General features: G+C 49.7%; 5 protein-coding genes across 5 annotated transcripts; 2 read left to right on the top strand and 3 right to left on the bottom strand.

The window, feature by feature from the left end:
* Nucleotides 1-712: 712 nt before the first annotated feature.
* Nucleotides 713-1,945, bottom strand: N7457_009367 (ribosome biogenesis TSR3 family protein; the record flags this gene model as incomplete). The annotated part of the gene is made up of 3 exons (XM_057180410.1): nt 713-1,443; nt 1,509-1,645; nt 1,704-1,945. The coding sequence occupies 3 exons, from the start codon at nt 1,943-1,945 to the stop codon at nt 713-715; spliced, it is 1,110 nt and encodes a 369-aa protein (XP_057028796.1).
* A 274-nt stretch (nt 1,946-2,219) lies between these two features.
* On the top strand, nt 2,220-4,583 carry N7457_009366 (VHS domain protein; the record flags this gene model as incomplete). The annotated part of the gene is made up of 7 exons (XM_057180409.1): nt 2,220-2,286; nt 2,350-2,437; nt 2,491-2,566; nt 2,626-2,919; nt 2,972-3,244; nt 3,314-4,321; nt 4,383-4,583. The coding sequence occupies 7 exons, from the start codon at nt 2,220-2,222 to the stop codon at nt 4,581-4,583; spliced, it is 2,007 nt and encodes a 668-aa protein (XP_057028795.1).
* A 2,438-nt stretch (nt 4,584-7,021) lies between these two features.
* N7457_009365 (uncharacterized protein) lies at nt 7,022-8,370 on the top strand (the record flags this gene model as incomplete). The annotated part of the gene is made up of 2 exons (XM_057180408.1): nt 7,022-7,089; nt 7,140-8,370. 2 exons carry the CDS (start codon nt 7,022-7,024, stop codon nt 8,368-8,370), a joined length of 1,299 nt encoding a protein of 432 aa, XP_057028794.1.
* Nucleotides 8,371-12,412: 4,042 nt separating this feature from the next.
* On the bottom strand, nt 12,413-14,280 carry N7457_009364 (Major facilitator superfamily domain general substrate transporter; the record flags this gene model as incomplete). Its single annotated transcript, XM_057180407.1, has 5 exons — nt 12,413-12,902; nt 12,957-13,135; nt 13,187-13,304; nt 13,371-13,843; nt 13,900-14,280. The coding sequence occupies 5 exons, from the start codon at nt 14,278-14,280 to the stop codon at nt 12,413-12,415; spliced, it is 1,641 nt and encodes a 546-aa protein (XP_057028793.1).
* A 361-nt stretch (nt 14,281-14,641) lies between these two features.
* On the bottom strand, nt 14,642-15,914 carry N7457_009363 (uncharacterized protein; the record flags this gene model as incomplete). The annotated part of the gene is made up of 2 exons (XM_057180406.1): nt 14,642-15,593; nt 15,676-15,914. The coding sequence occupies 2 exons, from the start codon at nt 15,912-15,914 to the stop codon at nt 14,642-14,644; spliced, it is 1,191 nt and encodes a 396-aa protein (XP_057028792.1).
* Nucleotides 15,915-17,217: the final 1,303 nt, after the last annotated feature.

The raw sequence follows: 17,217 nt of genomic DNA, 5'->3' as shown, positions 1-17,217 counted from the left end.
TATTAGATTACTAGCCTGAGAGAGATGAGAAAAAAAAGAAATCTAGAGAAATGAAGTTGAAAGATGCTAGTAAGAGCCCAGCCATATAGTACCTAGGTGCTACAATTTAGCACATTCGATGGGAATCCAATATATGTAAGTTTAGAAATATTAGAATATACATAGAAATATGTACCTATCTACATTATGTATCCATGATCATTGCCATCCTGGAAAACCGGATGACCGTGGTAGTCCAGGTTATTGCTGGGTGGTTGGAAGTATGGATTTCTGCCAGCAAGAGACCCGGGCTGCTGTGATAGCCATAAAAAAAAGACCGGAAATGAGTCATAACACATCCATAGATTTTGAAGGCTTATAGCATAAGTCATACATCATTGAAAGAACAGGACCACAGAGCACCAGGGGACGTATACAGTTGCATGGGCTGCACGTCCTCAGGGTAGTCAGGAAGATAAGTTGAAGCGCACTTCTAAAAACATGAATCCGTCCCATAAAAAAGACTGAGTGACAGTACTGGTTGCCAGAGTGCCCGATTTTCTAGTCCACTCGGCAGGGTGGCGCTTGTGTAAGCAGTGGTGCCGGCTTCAGGTGTCGCAAGAAGCGAATAACCCCAAGATACTCTAGATAATGGTTGTGTCTTTCTGAGACCTAGAGCAACAGGCTACCCAAAGCCAGCGCGTGAGTGATTAAGATCCAACAAGTCTCACTTTCACCATTTCTTCGGAGCAGAAATCTCTGTCCGAGAGAACGAAGCAGAAACAGTCTCTTTTCCTTTCCGCTGCTGAATTGCTTTGATCCCGGTGCGGTCAGTGACGGTGGTCGCATTGATGATGTTGTCGAAAGCCTCGTCCTCGCTTCCTGCTGAGCCGGACTCAGCGTCGGAGTCGACATATACCTGCTCAGGACGGGAAATTTTCTCCGGCTGTTGCTTCTCCTCCTCTTCCGGATTCTTGAACGCCTTCGAATTGAGAATCTTGCGGCGGATTTCGGCCATTTGCTCTTCATCCTCAGAGTCATCAGAAATCGCGAATGGATCCTTGTCCTCCTCTTCCTCTTCGTCGCTCTCCTCGTCTTCGTCATCCTCGTCTCCGCTCTCGTCGTCCTCGTCATCTGAATTCCGCGTAGGCAAGCGGTTGGTGTTTCCCTTGGTCCAAATATCATCACCGCCATCGACACGGGAATCTTCATATTCGCGCTCGATCTTGGCGAGCCAATCCACTTCCGCCTTCTTTACTGCCTCTTCTGAATCGCAAGCAGCGTAGCGCGCTAGCAATTCCTTGTTGATTTCCAAGAAAGCCGGGCCATAACTGAAGTGTCTGAGCAAGTCTTCCGCCCATTCCAAGCGGCCACAGATAGCGAAGCAAGCGGCGAGCGCTTCAACGCAGTTCAGACGCCATGGTTTGCCGTAGTTGACTGTGTTGGCAGCGATAAGGTAGGGAACTATATACCAAAATAGTTAGTGTCCAATATATCCAAATCATCACTGTCCAATCCGTATCACATACGAAGTCTTTCGCATTTTCCGCCGATCCGCGACCAGGGAACTTCACTGACTCGCACCCAAGAGCACTCGACGACTGCGGCACCGTACTGTTCCATGATATCCTTGTCTGCTGGGGAGATGATCTTTTTGGCATTAGGACTGGTATCTCGTCAGTATTCATGCCGATACAATGAAAAAAAGAATGCGCAGAACCTACGAGACGATCACGCCGGAGTGCCGCTGGCCGATATGAAGCTCTCGCATCAGACCCAGCTTCATCAATCGCTTTCCTGAGCATCGCTTAGGGTCGCAGTGACCCATATCCCAACAGGCAGCTTTGTAAGGAGGTCGCGAGGAGGTCGCGCCCTCAGTTTCTTCATCGCCGCGGGGCACTCGGGGGCGGGGGTTGTTGAATTTCTTGCCCCCTCGCGCGAAGTTGTCTTTCTTGTGGCGAACCATGGTGAGGAAGGAGAACAAATCGCGCAGAGAATGTCCAAAGAGTAATTTGCTTGTAGTAACTTGTAGTGGTGAACGCAGGGCCGATTGAGAAAAGATCAAGGCCAAGCACAAGCGCCACACGTGCAAACTACCGGTTCTCCGCCCGCCTCCCCATCGACTGTACACATCTCCCCTCTGGGTTCATTGCGTTGTCCAGCTCCCTTTTTATCCGATTAGTACTTTTTCTCCTCCGGTTTTTTCGACAACCGTCATCCTGGAGGCTGCATCTGCACGAATGGCGGCTAGGGACCGCTTCGGTGCCTACGCTGACCCCGGCTCTTCGCCATTACAGCGGGCAATTCGTGAGTTTGATTTAAGAATGGATCTAACACCTATGATTTATACTGATATTTGATTTCTTGTAGGAAGAGCCTGCGATCCTCAGAACTACGAACCGAACCTGGCCCTGAACCTCGAAGTTGCGGACCTAATCAACTCCAAGAAAGGCAATGCGTGAGTAGGCACCTCTATATTGGATGGCGCATGCTTATAGTTCTACTTCTCAGGCCCCGAGAATCCGCATTCGACATCGTTCATCTCATCAATTCCCGAAATCAAAATGTGGCGTTGTTGGCGTTGGCGGTACGTAGGGAGCTTAAATGACAGCTGGCGCGGGGGAGACTAACAACCCGATTGTCTAGCTACTCGATATTGCCGTCAAGAACTGCGGCTATCCGTTCCATCTCCAGATTGCCACAAAGGAATTCCTCAATGAATTGGTGCGCAGGTTCCCCGAGCGACCCCCCATACGGGCCTCCAGGGTCCAACACCGCATCCTGGAGTCGATCGAGGAGTGGCGCCAGACTATCTGCCAAACTTCGCGCTATAAAGAGGATCTCGGCTTCATTCGGGATATGCATCGCCTGTTGCTATACAAGGGTTATATGTTCCCAGAGGTCCGTCGGGAAGATGCAGCGGTATTGAACCCAAGTGATGTATGTGGCCCCCACATGGTATTGCCGTCGGATTCAAGTTAACGCTAGCTAGAATCTTCGTTCTGCTGATGAGATGGAGGAGGAAGAGAGAGAAGCGCAGTCTGCTAAACTCCAAGAATTGATCCGGAGAGGCACTCCCTCCGATCTACAGGAAGCAAATCGGCTCATGAAGGTCATGGCCGGATTCGATAATCGGCATAAAACTGACTACCGGGCCAAAGCTGCAGAGGAGGTCGTCAAGGTTCAACAGAAGGCCAAGATTCTGGAAGAAATGCTACAAAATCAGCAGCCTGGAGAACCTCTCCCCGAGGGCGACGTTTTCGAGGTAAATAATGGGCTACACTTTGCGCTGATGTCAGTTGATTGGTCTCTAACACAATTTCCCAATTACTAGGAGCTTGCGGGTGCCTTGCAAAGCGCCCACCCCAAGATTCAAAAAATGTGCGAAGAAGAGTCCGATGATCCCGAGGCCGTCAACAAGTTATTGGAAATTAACGACAGCATACATCGCACAATCGAGCGGTATAAGCTAGTCAAGAAGGGTGATCTGGATGCAGCATCGCGGATCCCCAAGGGAACACTGGGCACCTCCACCGGTGTCTCGAAGAATGCAAACAATGAGCTCTCTCTAATCGATTTCGACCCGGAGCCTGAAACCAGTTCCAATGGTAACGAGGCTGGGCCAGCTCAAAGTGGTAGCTCACTGGAGAATGACCTGCTCGGACTTTCATTAGGCGAACAAGGACCTTCTCCTGGAGGTGGTATCTCTCTCGGATCTTCCAGTAAGTACCTCGGCGCATTCTTGCTCGAAACAATATCACTGACCAACATCAAAGTCAACTTCCCGTCTATGTCAGCAAGCTCAACACCGCCTGCTCTATCACAACCCCAACAGCAGGCATCAACAGCCTTCAAACCTAATTATGATATGCTTGCTTCTATGAACAGTTCGCGACCTGTCTCTCAGTCCCCCACACCCATCATGCGAGCCTCACCCCAAGTGCAGCCTACAGCGACTCCGCCACCACCAGCGGCTGACCCATTCGCATCCCTTGTCTCTGCCAGCCCGCGGGCAACATCCAGTCCCTTCCAACCACCGCTGCAAAGCCAACATGCTCCTTCGTCCTCATTGCTTGATCTGGTCGGAGGCCCGAGTTCGTCTCCGCAACCCGTGCAGCAAGCCCCGGCAGAAGATGATGAGTGGAACTTTGCATCCTCGCTGCCAGCCAGCAATGCCCTCCCATCGACCAACAAGATTCAGGTCCTCAACTCCCAACTTCGTGTTGACTTTGCTGTGCGTCGGGTGCCGAATCAGCCGCGCCAAATTCATGTTGTGGCCGTTTTCTCCAACACAACCAGTCAACCCATTGGGGCGCTCCATTTCCAGGTCGCCGTAGAGAAGGTAAATAGCCCTCACCTCGTATTGTATTTCATTTTGAGGTTACATACTAATATTGAATCAGTCGTACACGCTCCAGCTCCGCCCGCAATCGGGCCGCGACATAGCACCTCAGCAGCAGCATGGTGTGCAACAGGAGATGCTTATGGATGGGATCGACATAGGCAAGGGCAACTCAGTGAAAATCCGGTTCAAGGTGTCTTACCAACTCGGCGGTGAGGCCCGCGAGGAACAGGGTATGGTGCCACCGCTAGGCATCGCCTGAGAGAATCGATGCCATAATTCTTTGTGTTACTGTTTCCCTGTCCGAGGTTTCCCTAGATCTGTCCGGTGGAAAGCTCGCGCTCAACGAATAACCTCGCATTCACCGTGATAGCAACGTTGGAGGTTCCTTATCTCTGGATGCCGGTTACTTCCAGTGCAGCGTCATCGGCGGCTTCGCCTCTTCTGTTCTCTTGATTGATCTCTTGATTGATGTTCTTTCCCCCTTGGCTTTGCACTCATTGAGAACTTAGCGTCTTTTTACCTATTCATGTTGTTTATAAAGATTCCATTTGCACTTTTTCTTTTCGTGAATGAGTTGATTCACAATGATATAGTTCAGAACCACGCAGTGAACCAATCCCCATTCTCTCCCAACGCACCCTTGCCACACGTCATCCAATCCTCGCATCTATGTATTTTCCAGAGTGACAATACTCTCCTACCTTACTAGGTAACCATCGCGAACACATCCAACACGAGGTGCCAGCGTTAGCAGTGTATCCACCAGGCATATCATACCTACGTAGGTAGTACCTCGAAGTGAAAATAAAAATAAAAAAAGACCCTGAAATCAAATCCGCGGAGATCCCCCCTTTCCCCATCAGGCCCATGGGATAACCACCTGGGCAGGCACCGCCGTCCTCGGTAGGGATGCCTGCAGATCTCGATCTGGCCTTTCCACAATCGGGGAGTTCCGCGTCGGAAACATGCGACACAGATGCAACCGCACTGTAAATGGGGATCGGAAAGCAGGGAGTTTCTCTCATTTTCGCGTAGCCGATGATTATCCGATCAACGTTGGAGACGGAATCTGGGGATTTGGGGACACTTTTTCTTTCCTCTTGCCACATATTTGGAATTATCTGGTTTGGGATAGTGTTATTTTGGCAAATTAAATGTGGACTCAGGATCGGAATGATCGCCCTGATCGCCAAGACCCCACTAGCTAATCGTGGATGTGTTGCTGTATGACAAATGTGCTTTTGTTGGGAACTATTGCTAACTGATTGGGAACGAAGGAGTTCTCCGTACTCCGTACTCCGTACCTCCGTAAGACGTCGGCAGTTCAGCTGAAGAAAAGTGCTGTGGCAATATCTCGAAATCGCCTAGTCCCGGCCGGACGATAAGAGATAACAGCCTTAGGCCCGGTGGCAAATCTCACTGTTTTTTCCCATGGGAACGCACACTGGACCGGGTATATGTCCACTGGGGATTGGAGGAATGGGCGAATTGGCGAATTGGTGAATTGACGCGAAATGGCAGTTGGGACCGAACCGAGGCCAATGGAGTTCGAGTGTTTGGTAGCCCTACAGTATCAACTGACATGGACCTATATGCAGGTCTACGTTTATGTTCACCTGCATCGCTAGCCCCTGGAGCTAGTTTGTGATTGTGATTATAATGGATTTGTGTATACATAAAAAGGCTGTATAACGCTGACTCACATCGTGGGGAGGTTATGCTTCTAGATGTTTAGAACGTACGATGTTTTACTACTAGCACCTTGCAATACTCCCCGCTAACCAAAAAAAAGTACCGGAGAAGGGTTACCGGGTGACCGGCACGCCGAGGTGGCCATGCTGTTGGATTGTCCCGAGGATTAGCCATGGAGGAACAGAGAACAGAGAACAGGTAGAGCAATCATGGTTAGTCTAGGCCTTGCATCTAGTGTTTCTGATAGGCACTCGTCGCCAGAGTAAAGCGGTATACAGAGTAAAACGCGCTGGAGCCGGTTGAATGGAATCAGATCGAGTCCGGAACACTACTGCACCAGGCCGAATGTGCAGTAACCTTATCCCGGGATCTGCTCGAGGGATTCAGCGCCTGGGAATTCAGGTTGACGCCCTGAGTAACGCAAGGCACCTACCCGATCCGGCCATCACGTGGTCCCATTTTCCTGCACCGAACGGCCATGTCTCGCCGGAGAAACAGAAAAATACGAAAAAAGAGCCATGTCCAACTGCTTCAGGAAGAAGATCTGCAGAGAGTCGACAGTAACATCTCATACGGAGTCCATGTATCGGGGTCTGGAGTAACCTCCCCCACTTCCTAACTGCCAATGGCCTAGGCCCCTCAGTTGCACGCCAATTGCCCGTTAACTGTGCCCAGATGTATCCTGCAGCTTACTTGCAGAAGCTGGAAATAGTCTCCGGCTCTGAGTGGCACCATATTCGGCCATTCGTATCTAGCGGGTCGTGGCGCTCTCGAGCTGGGCCATGAAGCTGGAAAGCGGACAACCATGGACCGAGTGGCCGTAAGTTTTTCCAGCGCCCAAACTATGATCGGCTCGGTTCCATGGTTCTGGCCCCGAGCTTGGCTTAGGGTCGAGAGAGTCTGTGCTCCAGGGCTGCTTCCCCTCAGTATTTAATATTGCTTTCCTTCCCCTCTTTCACTCCTTTCACGCTTCATATCGGAGCTTATCTATTCTATTCTTACAACATGCCCTTGCCAGATATTGACCACGATATTGCGCCTGTCCCCCGCTCGCGGGAGGAGAACCAAGAGAGGTATGTGAATATACCCAAAAAAAAAGTGCAATCCGCTGACGACCACGCAGAGCCTTTATTGCGGCTTCACGGCGGAAGGATCGCAGCTTAGATGCTCGTCTGGAATCTGCCAATCGGGCTTCTATGCTGCACAAGAAGCGTACGGGCAAGGCCTTTCACATTACCAAGGAGATTGTCGAGAAAGAAGCCATGTATGAAGAGGTGGACGAGCGGTACCAAGAAAAGCGAATTCGCATGCTGCAGCAACAGAACAAGCAGATCGAGGAACAATTCAACCGCCATCTCCTGGCCGCTTTAGCAGCCCGTTCTTACTCCAATGCCTCGATCCACAGCCGCCGATCAAGCCATATGACACCTCGCCCATCAGTCGACGGTGGTTCTTCCAAGATGAGCTTGGATCTATCCAACATTCACTCCTCCTTCTCCCAGGGTCCAGGATCACTGGCAAGCCCAATTACAACGGGTGATGGCTACGTACTATCACCCTCGGCATCATACGACCAGAGCGCACAATCATACATGCCCTGTATGAGCGGTCCCGAGACTTCCTACTCCAACATGGTCACCGCCTCGACAGGGGCTTCCTCGGGACAAATCCCAGCGTACATGAATCAACAGACTCCCATGTGGAATTCGCAAGTACCTGCCTGGGCGGCGATGCAACAGCAGGCCCACACCCCAGGGCAAAACCCCAGTGATGCACACGCCGTGCAGATGTGGCAGCAACAAATGATGCAACAAGCCCAGATGCCCGACTCGGCTATCCAAATGCGTCAGTTCAGAGATCGCCTCGCTTCTGCACCAGAGTTGCCTCTGCAGCACGCAGCTCCGCTGCTTCCCTCAGGCTCCGTTGCGGGCCCCACCGGCCACGGCCCTACCCATGGACACACGCGCGGCCAGTCCCAGCCTTCTAACAACTACAACCTCCATCTCCTCACCCAGACCACAAACTTCGCCCACTCCCAGATCCCACCTTCAAGCGCTAGCTCGCCCAAGAACGAGGCACTTTCGGCTGGCACTCACTCCACTCCAGACTTTTGTCCCACTCCCAATACGCCTCTGTCGCCGACTGCTACTATGCATGCTACTATGTCGCCGGGTGGGAAGATTGGGGGTGATGGTATTATGGTCTCGCACGAGGGGATGGATCCCGATTTTACAGACTTCAGCCAATTTGCCCTGCACTTGGGTAACTCGGCGGTTCCGATGTCTGATCGCGAGCAGCCTTTTGGCTTCGACGACTTTATCGCTGTGGACGACTTCACCAGCGTCACTTGTTAAACTTTTCGATCCTTTTGTTACGCCCATTACGATCTGTTACCTGATATACCCAGGTAGTTCTTGGCTCTGATTTTTCTTCTTTTGTTTTTTTTTCCCCCTCACATTAGGTACTTTCTTCTGGGATTGGATTTTGGATTTTGGATTTTGGGATTGTATATCGGGTTGGCTATGTACATTTGCTCTTGTATCATATCATATTTTCTTTTTAATATCCTGAACAGGAGTCAGGGTGGCAGATATTTGCAGGTGAATTTATTTTGCTTCTTCATTTACTTTATTTCCCCTTGTGCATACAGCGAAGAGACGAATCAACTCCATAACTTTGACTTTCCCTCCCCATTTACCTTTTTTAACCTAGGTAACTCTGTTTTTGACCTCAAATTTTCCCAAGTCGGTTTGACGTTGCATCGATCCGCAAACAACCCTCCTCATCCTAATCCGGAACTCTCCAAGACTCCCCACCCCTCTCATGATCTACGTTGACCCCCATCACGCACTACGTACCGCACCATGATTGGCATCTCAACCTCTTACTGTGGATTAAAAAATGCTCCATCGGGCCGGGCCAGCTAGCTGTGGCTACAGCTACAGCTACAGCTCCTATCCAGTCCCACCTTCAGGCCCTACCAGACATTACATACAGGCAACAAATAGTAACTTCCCCGACTTCCCATTCGTGCTCAGAATTTTACCTCCAATGGCCAAACCCTAACGAGCGCTCTACACAAAAAAAAACCTCACCTTCCAAAATGCCGCACATCCAGCAAACTGTAAAAGAAAACCCCCCCCACCCAATTTACAGCATAACCAATCTCCAGCCCTACCACACGTATCTTAGGGCAAAGTATGAGGGATTTGCGCTAGATCTTCACGGGAGTAGTCTAATCTATTTCCAGCGATCAGACCATCGTCAGCCCAGGGAATCCCCCCACCTAATTAGTCATACCGTGACCACGGTGCTATGTCATAGCCTCCAGCAATTCCCAAACCAGACCAAGCGTGATGCTCGAAACAGGTACTTGGATTTTTTTGGCTGCAGGGGGGACAGATTCTGATTCCGATTCTGCCTTGGTTGTGTTTAGGTCTACGAGCTCTGACGTCTTGTTTTGTAATTTTTCTATTCCTTGATTTTTGTGTAGGTGCCAGGGCCGTTTCCGACTCGTGGCTATGTTAGACTTTCGTAGCTAGGTGGCAATTCTCCGGGAGGGGAAGTAAAACAGAAAATAAAGGGTGGTTTGGATGGTCCCATTGCTTGTTGAGAATGAATTGGGTGTTTTGGTGTTATGGAAAGTAAACTGGATGCCCCGTGCCCTGTCTCTTCCTCTTGGCTCGAAGAGGCGTTCCCGGGATCGTGGATCAACGGCGATCGTGCAGGATTCAATGACCCTTGTCTATGTACGATGTCCTTAAGGCTTTAGGTATGTAGTGTTGGTGGTATGATGTACGAGCTTCGGTGAACTGGATCAAGTAACTCGTAAGTAAAAACATGGGTACATACGCAACATTCAAAACAAACCAACCCAACCACAAAAGTAACAAGAACAAGACAAGACCAAAGAAAAAATATGAAAAAACAAGCGAAAAAAATAGAAAAAAAAAAAAAAAAAACCCCCCAATCAAGCCACCTGCAGAGAGTCTCCAGATTGCGGGGTTAAGGTTGCAGCTCGGCGCAGCCAAGTCCATTTCTCTATTGGCCAACTATTCACACTAGCCGCACTGACCCACGACAAACTATAGAGTCCACCCCTCAACCAGGGACCCAAAGACCATTCCGAGCGAAGCCTACCAATGGATTCCGAGCTGGGTATTCTCGGCCTTGCAAATCCCCAGGGTATAAACCGTACTGCAGGATAAGAGTCCACCTGCAAACTCTGTTTCTTCCTGGATCGACCTTCCCATACGCCCCCGTCTCCTCTGACCGCAGCTCCAACGGGGCCAGGTCCAGTTGTCAACCACGGCTGGAGGACTGTAGTCTGGGTCGATAGAGTTGGATCGTTGGGTCTGGCTGGATTGGGCTGTAACGTTGACCCCGTGCACGGGTGTGGAGGGTGATTGGTGGCGAGGCCTTTTTTTATTTTTGCTTATCTGCGCTTAGCTGGGTGTGTGGCTTGGGGGTCCGTTGGGTTGTCTGATTGACGTGGGAAGTGGTTCTGGGATGAGTACAATGGCATGTGCAGGTGATGCCTAGGTGAGGCATGATGGTTGGTAATGCTGATTTATTGGGTTTTCCCTTCTCGTCACCTTTGGCCCTGAGGCTTGCGTGTCTGCGTTTTTTAAGTTCTTTTTTGGAGGCCAGGCCATAGAGGCTAGATCGGTCTATCTGGTGATCGGGTGAAGTGGAATTAATCTTACTATCTGCAACAACCTAATATGTATGTGGGGGTATACAATAATAGGTATTCTATATATAATCGAGGTTATTGTCATATGTTGTAGCCAGGATAAAATATACACACATAACGTTTATTAGATATCTATGTTGTATGTACAGTTTGACTACAAGATATATGTACTAGATCCACAGCTATTGTTCCTCCCCTTGTAAACACGAATTGCGAAGCCTCTGAACCTGAACCTCCCAAACGCTCTTCTCCAACCACATGACATCAATTGCATACTTCCTTCCTAATCGAGATGATCTCCATACCCGTGAACACCCAATAACAAGGCCCAATTGCGCCTGCAAAAGCACCGGGGCGGGGTTTCCGTAGAAACCCTAACCAGTCAGTCGGGAGCAGTGGGAGTGGCTCAGGCTCTGGTTACATCCACGTAGGTGAGGTGGAGAAGCATTCAAAGTGGCTGTGAACGAGTCCGTGGTCTTCCCCGGATTTTGGATCTCGGCCATTATTGTTGTCGAGTATGTATCTTGTACATAGACTTCCTTTTTCCTCTTGTTTGTTCGTGTATGTCTTCATATCTCTGTCATGATATCGTCAAACTATATCAAAATACATTACCGCACTATATATTCGAGTAGACTGCACTTCTCATGCAATGTTATTGTATATAAAGCACTCATATATCGCACCACCATCCACAGCCACCTCCTATGTCAGCCAAAACCTACCTACCTCATCCGGTAATGCCGCGCCTGTGTCACAAACAGAGCGCCAGCGAAAAATCTGACGGGCCAGTGAGCGTCAAGCCCCCGAGCCCCAGAACCAGGAAACAGAGATATACGGACCCTGCAGCTGATCACAACATCGTGACTAATTCCCAAACGCAACCTTTGCCATTCCACGATATGCATCGTCCATCACGAAATCCCAACACGTCGAGCGGCTTGGTCCGCTGGTGTGTGCGAAAGTGGGTACAATTGCGTCCATGGGGGTGGTTGCGCCACTGGACTCGTGTGGGACTCAATGAGACATTTGCCTTCACTGCTTGCCGGAGATGTTTCTCCGGTATGTGTGATGGGCGATGGTGGATGTTATACGGAGTACTCTGTATGGTCAGTCGGTGTTCCGCTGAGAGGGGAATCCGCACGTTGTGCGTGCGGATAGGGGATTTCTCGGTGTTTGGGTGGAATACAGTGGGGACGTTGGCCTGGGCTGATCGGTGACTCGACATGGGATTGGATCGGGCTTGTCCGGTGGGTGGTGATCTTGACCTCAAGGAGACGATGCGTAGATCTGGTTTACTCTTGACAGAGTGGAGGCTAGATAGAGACTCAAATTTGAGAACATCGTGACAAATTGTAGACCGATCTTCTATCTGGATGACTAGATGGAAACGAGGGATTACGGCGCATGGTCAATTGGAGAATTTGGTAATGCTATTCCACAATGGAGATCATATCCGCTGCTAATAATGATGACTGTCCAAAATCAACTCATTTGTCTCTGGTCTTGCGAGATCGGTAAGACGTGACAGATATCCATGGTGATTGGAGGAGGGGAGTGGGATTGGGCTTGTAACAAGTTCAGACACATAGGACAGGGGCGGTGGGTGTGTCCTGTCTCCAAATGTGCAAGCGCTAGAGAACATGCTCCATGCTCTACGAAGGAGCCCAAGTGCACCCATGTACGGAGTAGTGATGCTTCTACATACCACCCCGGCTGAAAAGCTCCCGGCCAATATCACCACTGCGACGAACACTCTGGCTCGACGAACTACTGCGTCGGCGGCGGTTCCGAGACTCGGAGGGATCTGCTGGGTTCAGTCCACTGGCTCGGGCATGTAGGTTCAAGATGTCAGTCAAGCTGACTACTCCAACTAGGCGCCCGGAGAGCCTGGCTCCGTCTAGGGCCGCGGAAGGGATAGAATGCGAAATTGGGGACGGCATTGGAGCCGGCACACCTGTGGCTGGGAATGTGTAAGGTGGATTGGGAGCTGGTAGATGAGGAGCGGTGTATTGAGAGGGTTGTGCTGAGGGTGTCACAGGTGCTGGAAGGGGGGATGGTGGTGGAGAATTCGCGGACTGCGATCCAGTAGTTGGGCCGATGCCGCTAGAGATAGGAATGTGTACTGAAGAATGAGATGGAGTTGGCGGTCCCGACGAGGCGGGCGATGAGGGGTCGGTCACCCACAGCCTAGAATATCAGTCAGTATATTTCGTCTTTGTATCTCGAGTTTGCAATCATTACCTATGTGATCGAGTTGCCACGATCTTTGCGACGGTATGAGCCAGTGTCGATCCTGGGTTGACATGAAAGACCGGGAATGAGTCTTTACCCTCAACCAACCCCCGTGTGGACAGGATGACCGAGATGAAGTTAGTGCACGTGTTGTGAAGAAGCGGCAATGAAGATGAGCGAGTCAAAAGCTACCAAACGGTCAGTCGATTTTACCAATTAAGATCACTCGTTGCACGTACCTTAACGTCTGCCGTGGAAATATTCCCAAGTACGTTCAAATAATTGTCAACGACCACGATTGAGGACATTCCCTCGTTGTTCATCACATGGAGGGCATCAGATAGAGGCTTGTCACCACTACAGATGACATCATGGTGGTTAGGCTGGTCTTCAAAAACTTCCTTGTACACGACAACGACTTACTTGATAGAGATCACCTCATGGGAACCAATCACCAGCTCCCGCAGGGCTTTCGGATAGAGCTCCTCAATAATCGGGAAGCTGCGACCATTTTCCCAGAGGAATTTCACCAATCGGAACTGACTGAAGATGCCAACGACTTCTTTGTCATTTGACTCATTGACCACCACAACCCGGTGAACACCACCACCAAAGATCTCCACTGCATTCAAGACATTGGCCGAGGTTGGCAGATTGATCAGCGGCTCCTTTTCCATGCCAAACTTCTTGACATCGCGGAGGGGAATCGGCACCCCATCATGGGCTTTCTTGGCCAGCGCGTCATACGACGCTCGGTACGCTTCGTCGGGAGAGGTCAGGCCCGCTGCCAGCAAAAGATAGGAGTTGAGATCGGAATAATCAAACGTGGCGACAGCAGAGGTAGATTCAGGAGTCTCGCGGATCAGCAACACAGGTGCACCGGAGTCGATGAGGATCTATACAAACAACCTAGTTAGTCCAGGAACCAGTATTGTTTTTTGATGTAACCCACGTTAGTTGCCTCCTCGACGCCCGTATCGAGCTCCACAAACTTCAAATCATCCGGACTGACTAGCTCGCCAATTGAAATTTTTCTCCAATCACGTCCAACAAAGGCAGGGTCAGTGGCCTTCGGTGGCGGAGGGTTGTCGATAAGGCTCTGGAGAGCAGACTGTGGAAGAGACGGTTGTCGGCGTGCACGGGGAGAGCCAGGAGGGCCCCGAAGTGACTCGCTCAAACTGGGTCTATGCTGATGATTTGATGGAGGCATGTGTGAAACGCGGAGTTGTGTTCGTGCGGAGGGAGAGCGAGATTCGGCGCTTGATCGTGGAGAAACAATGGCATTGTTGAGAGAACTTTCGGACCCTTCGCGGGAGTGCATCCGGTCCGTCATGGAGGTCAATCGTCTCCAATTTGGAGATGCTTATTTAAACAGCAGGGTCATCAATATGGTATGAGATGCAGAGTGTTCCTTATGCCTCTACTGAGGTCATCAGGTGATGTTGATCATCTTGAGCGGGGTTGATCGTCGAGCCAATCAGCGTGGATGCTGACCTCGCTGACATCATTCCCCGATGAGTCATCTTCTATTCGCGCGTCCCTGGGATCAAAGTACAGACTGGGATTGTGTGTGCATACATGTACAGACTGATCTATACTCCGCACTGAGATCGACATACGCAAAAATGCCGAGAAATGCGGAGAAACGCCGAGAAATGACACAGCATTTTCAATTCCATTGCACTAGTCTGCGATCAAAAGAAATCACTCAAGGTCTTGGAAATATCAGTTGCTCCTCTTTCCTTCATCACCGCCCTCTTAGCAGGACGATCACCTTTTTCCAGTGGCTCAGCTCGCCTTTTCACTCTGTCGCGGTGCTTCCTTTTCTCAGCGTCAGAATTTAACTTCGCAGGATCTCTTGTAAACAGCACAATTGACTTTGCATTGTAACGAGAGCGGATAACCACCCTCTCTCTTCTGCTGTGATCGACAGTAGGTAATTTGAACTCCAAGATCGGAAGATTTGTATCCAACGACGATGGTCTCTGTGGTTGCTCGCCTTCGGAAGTCCTCAGACTGGACTGGTACACATCAAACAGAGCCAGGAGATAATCATCAATTGTTTTGGCCGTCCCATGTTTCTCCCAGAACCAATCGAGTCTGCAGGCCGACCAACCCTCGATGGGAATGATTGCATCTGCGGGTTTATCGTATTCCTGAATCGTCTTTTTGATCTTTTTACACTCGTATGCTACAACAAGCTGGAGCTCTGGTAGCTCACGCAGAGCTCTCAGTGTGGCAATAGTCATCTCGTGCTGGTGGTAAAACCGGAGGATGCGCAAGTGCTGCAGTGCCTTGGACTCGATCCAACCCCGCACAAATCCATCTTGCAGGGAAAGACCTCCGTTGCCAACGTCCACGGGATTTAATGGGACGAGATTCGATGCGTAGGGCTCACTGTATACATCCAGTGCGACCAAATTCTTGATATTTGGGATAGCGGTGAGATCTGTGGTAGAACAGAAGGTAGTTGCAATGGTCAAGATTGCACGCCAGTGAAAGTCGTTGCTATTAAGGATACCCATGTAGTCTTCTAGTGGTTTTTTGGGACAGCCAGCATTGAGGGAATAGTGGGGAGAAATTTTGTAGAACTGCGCAGGATAGACAGCGGCCATGATTTTCCACATGTGCATGGTCTGCTTGTTGCTGTGCGAACAGTTAGATCGGAATAAGTCAATCCACAGACCTGCTAGGGCATCCGAAAAAAAAAATTCAAGGGTTGACTTACCAGTTTTTGAGACAATCCCAAAGGTACTTTGCTAGATACCAGTGGATATGTTCGAACAACTCCGGTCCCAGGGCAGACTGGTCCTGCAATAGGGCTTTCATTGCTGCATGCTTGAGCGATCCAGAGCCTCTATCATTGGTCGTTTCCCATCCATGAGGCAAATAAGGGATTTCATGATACCAGGTGGGACCCAAACGCAAGAACCCAGGGGGCTGATTGTCTTCAAGGGTGATGGACATCTTGAGAGCAACAGGATCATGACGGAGACCAGACGGACGCTGGCGATCAGTAAACGTTCATCCGATTATCTCCCACCCCATAGAATTAGAAGAAAAAGAAAACGCCCCGATGTCTTCCCAAAATCAGATAGATAAATTCGAGGACACAACCTCAAGTACGACTGTTTGATGCTCGCACGTGACCATCTTTATAGAGTGCATACAAACATAAATGATCTTCGACACTGAGGGCAGGATCGTTTTATGCCATCAAATTCTTGATAGTCAGCCTTCGAAGCTTCTTGTTAAAATATTCCTCCGGGTCCCAATTTGCCTGATCATGACTAGTCCAGCCTTTCTGGCCAAGCACCCTTCATATGTCCGTTACATTTATGAAGTTGCCTCTGGTGAATTTGTGATGCCTGAGTACGAGAGTATAAGCTCCTACACTTCGAAAAAATTGCGAAACCAAAGAGTGGAGGTGATGGATATAGCGAGTGTAAAGTGGCTGATCAATAACATATAGGATGAGCAGAACCGAGTGATTATCCACGTTGGGGAGCAATTCTGTCGCTACCCTGGATGTATTACAAAAAAGGTAAATAAAGCATTAATGCATTTACAAGGCATCAGTAACCGATAGCTTTGCTCTTCCTGTTATTAGCATCGCTATGCCACTGCAAACTTGCGGAAGCATGTAGCCCGCCACGAGGAAGATTTTCAAGTCGCTAATGGAGTCGTCGGCCGTATATGTCTGGCTGAGCAAAGCAAAGTCCGAGGTAAGATGAACATCTCTGAATTATCAAATGGGGAGCTTGTCACTCACGACCTGTTTAGCTTGGTACGACTCTCTTTTCGCCTAGGCCCTAGACACTGTTATTTAGCACTGTTTAGGTTTGAATATTACTTTTATCATCTATTTCTGTTAAGGCAAGTGGGCCTGACACCACTGCAAAACTAGGAAGTAATGGTAAGGTAGAGCGTTTACCAAAAGAGCCACTATGACGACCAACTGGTCGTCATGTCAGGTTACCAACCTAAATACCCGATATGTGCTACAAGATATATGCGCACCGTATTCGTACTCCGCGTACGTTAGGTTGTAACACCTAAAATCCGGTGTATATGCTAATATCTTTGCTAGGAACAATGAATATACTCCCGTAATCCACATCTGCTTCGTCCGCACTTACTCCTCATAGTTAGTGTCCCAGTCTGTAGCTGACTCTGTGTTAAAGGGTGAGCACTTCAAAAATGTATCGCAGTATCAGGTTGACAGATAGCTGATATTCCTGTACTCAACAGCTGATCTATGTACGTATAT

This window comes from Penicillium paradoxum (assembly GCF_028828445.1).
Source record: "Penicillium paradoxum strain IBT 22861 chromosome Unknown utg000007l_segment0_segment0, whole genome shotgun sequence".
Taxonomy (NCBI): Eukaryota; Fungi; Ascomycota; class Eurotiomycetes; order Eurotiales; family Aspergillaceae; genus Penicillium; species Penicillium paradoxum.
The sequence above is the reverse complement of the archived record's forward strand: the minus strand, read 5'-3'. Positions and strand labels throughout refer to the sequence as shown.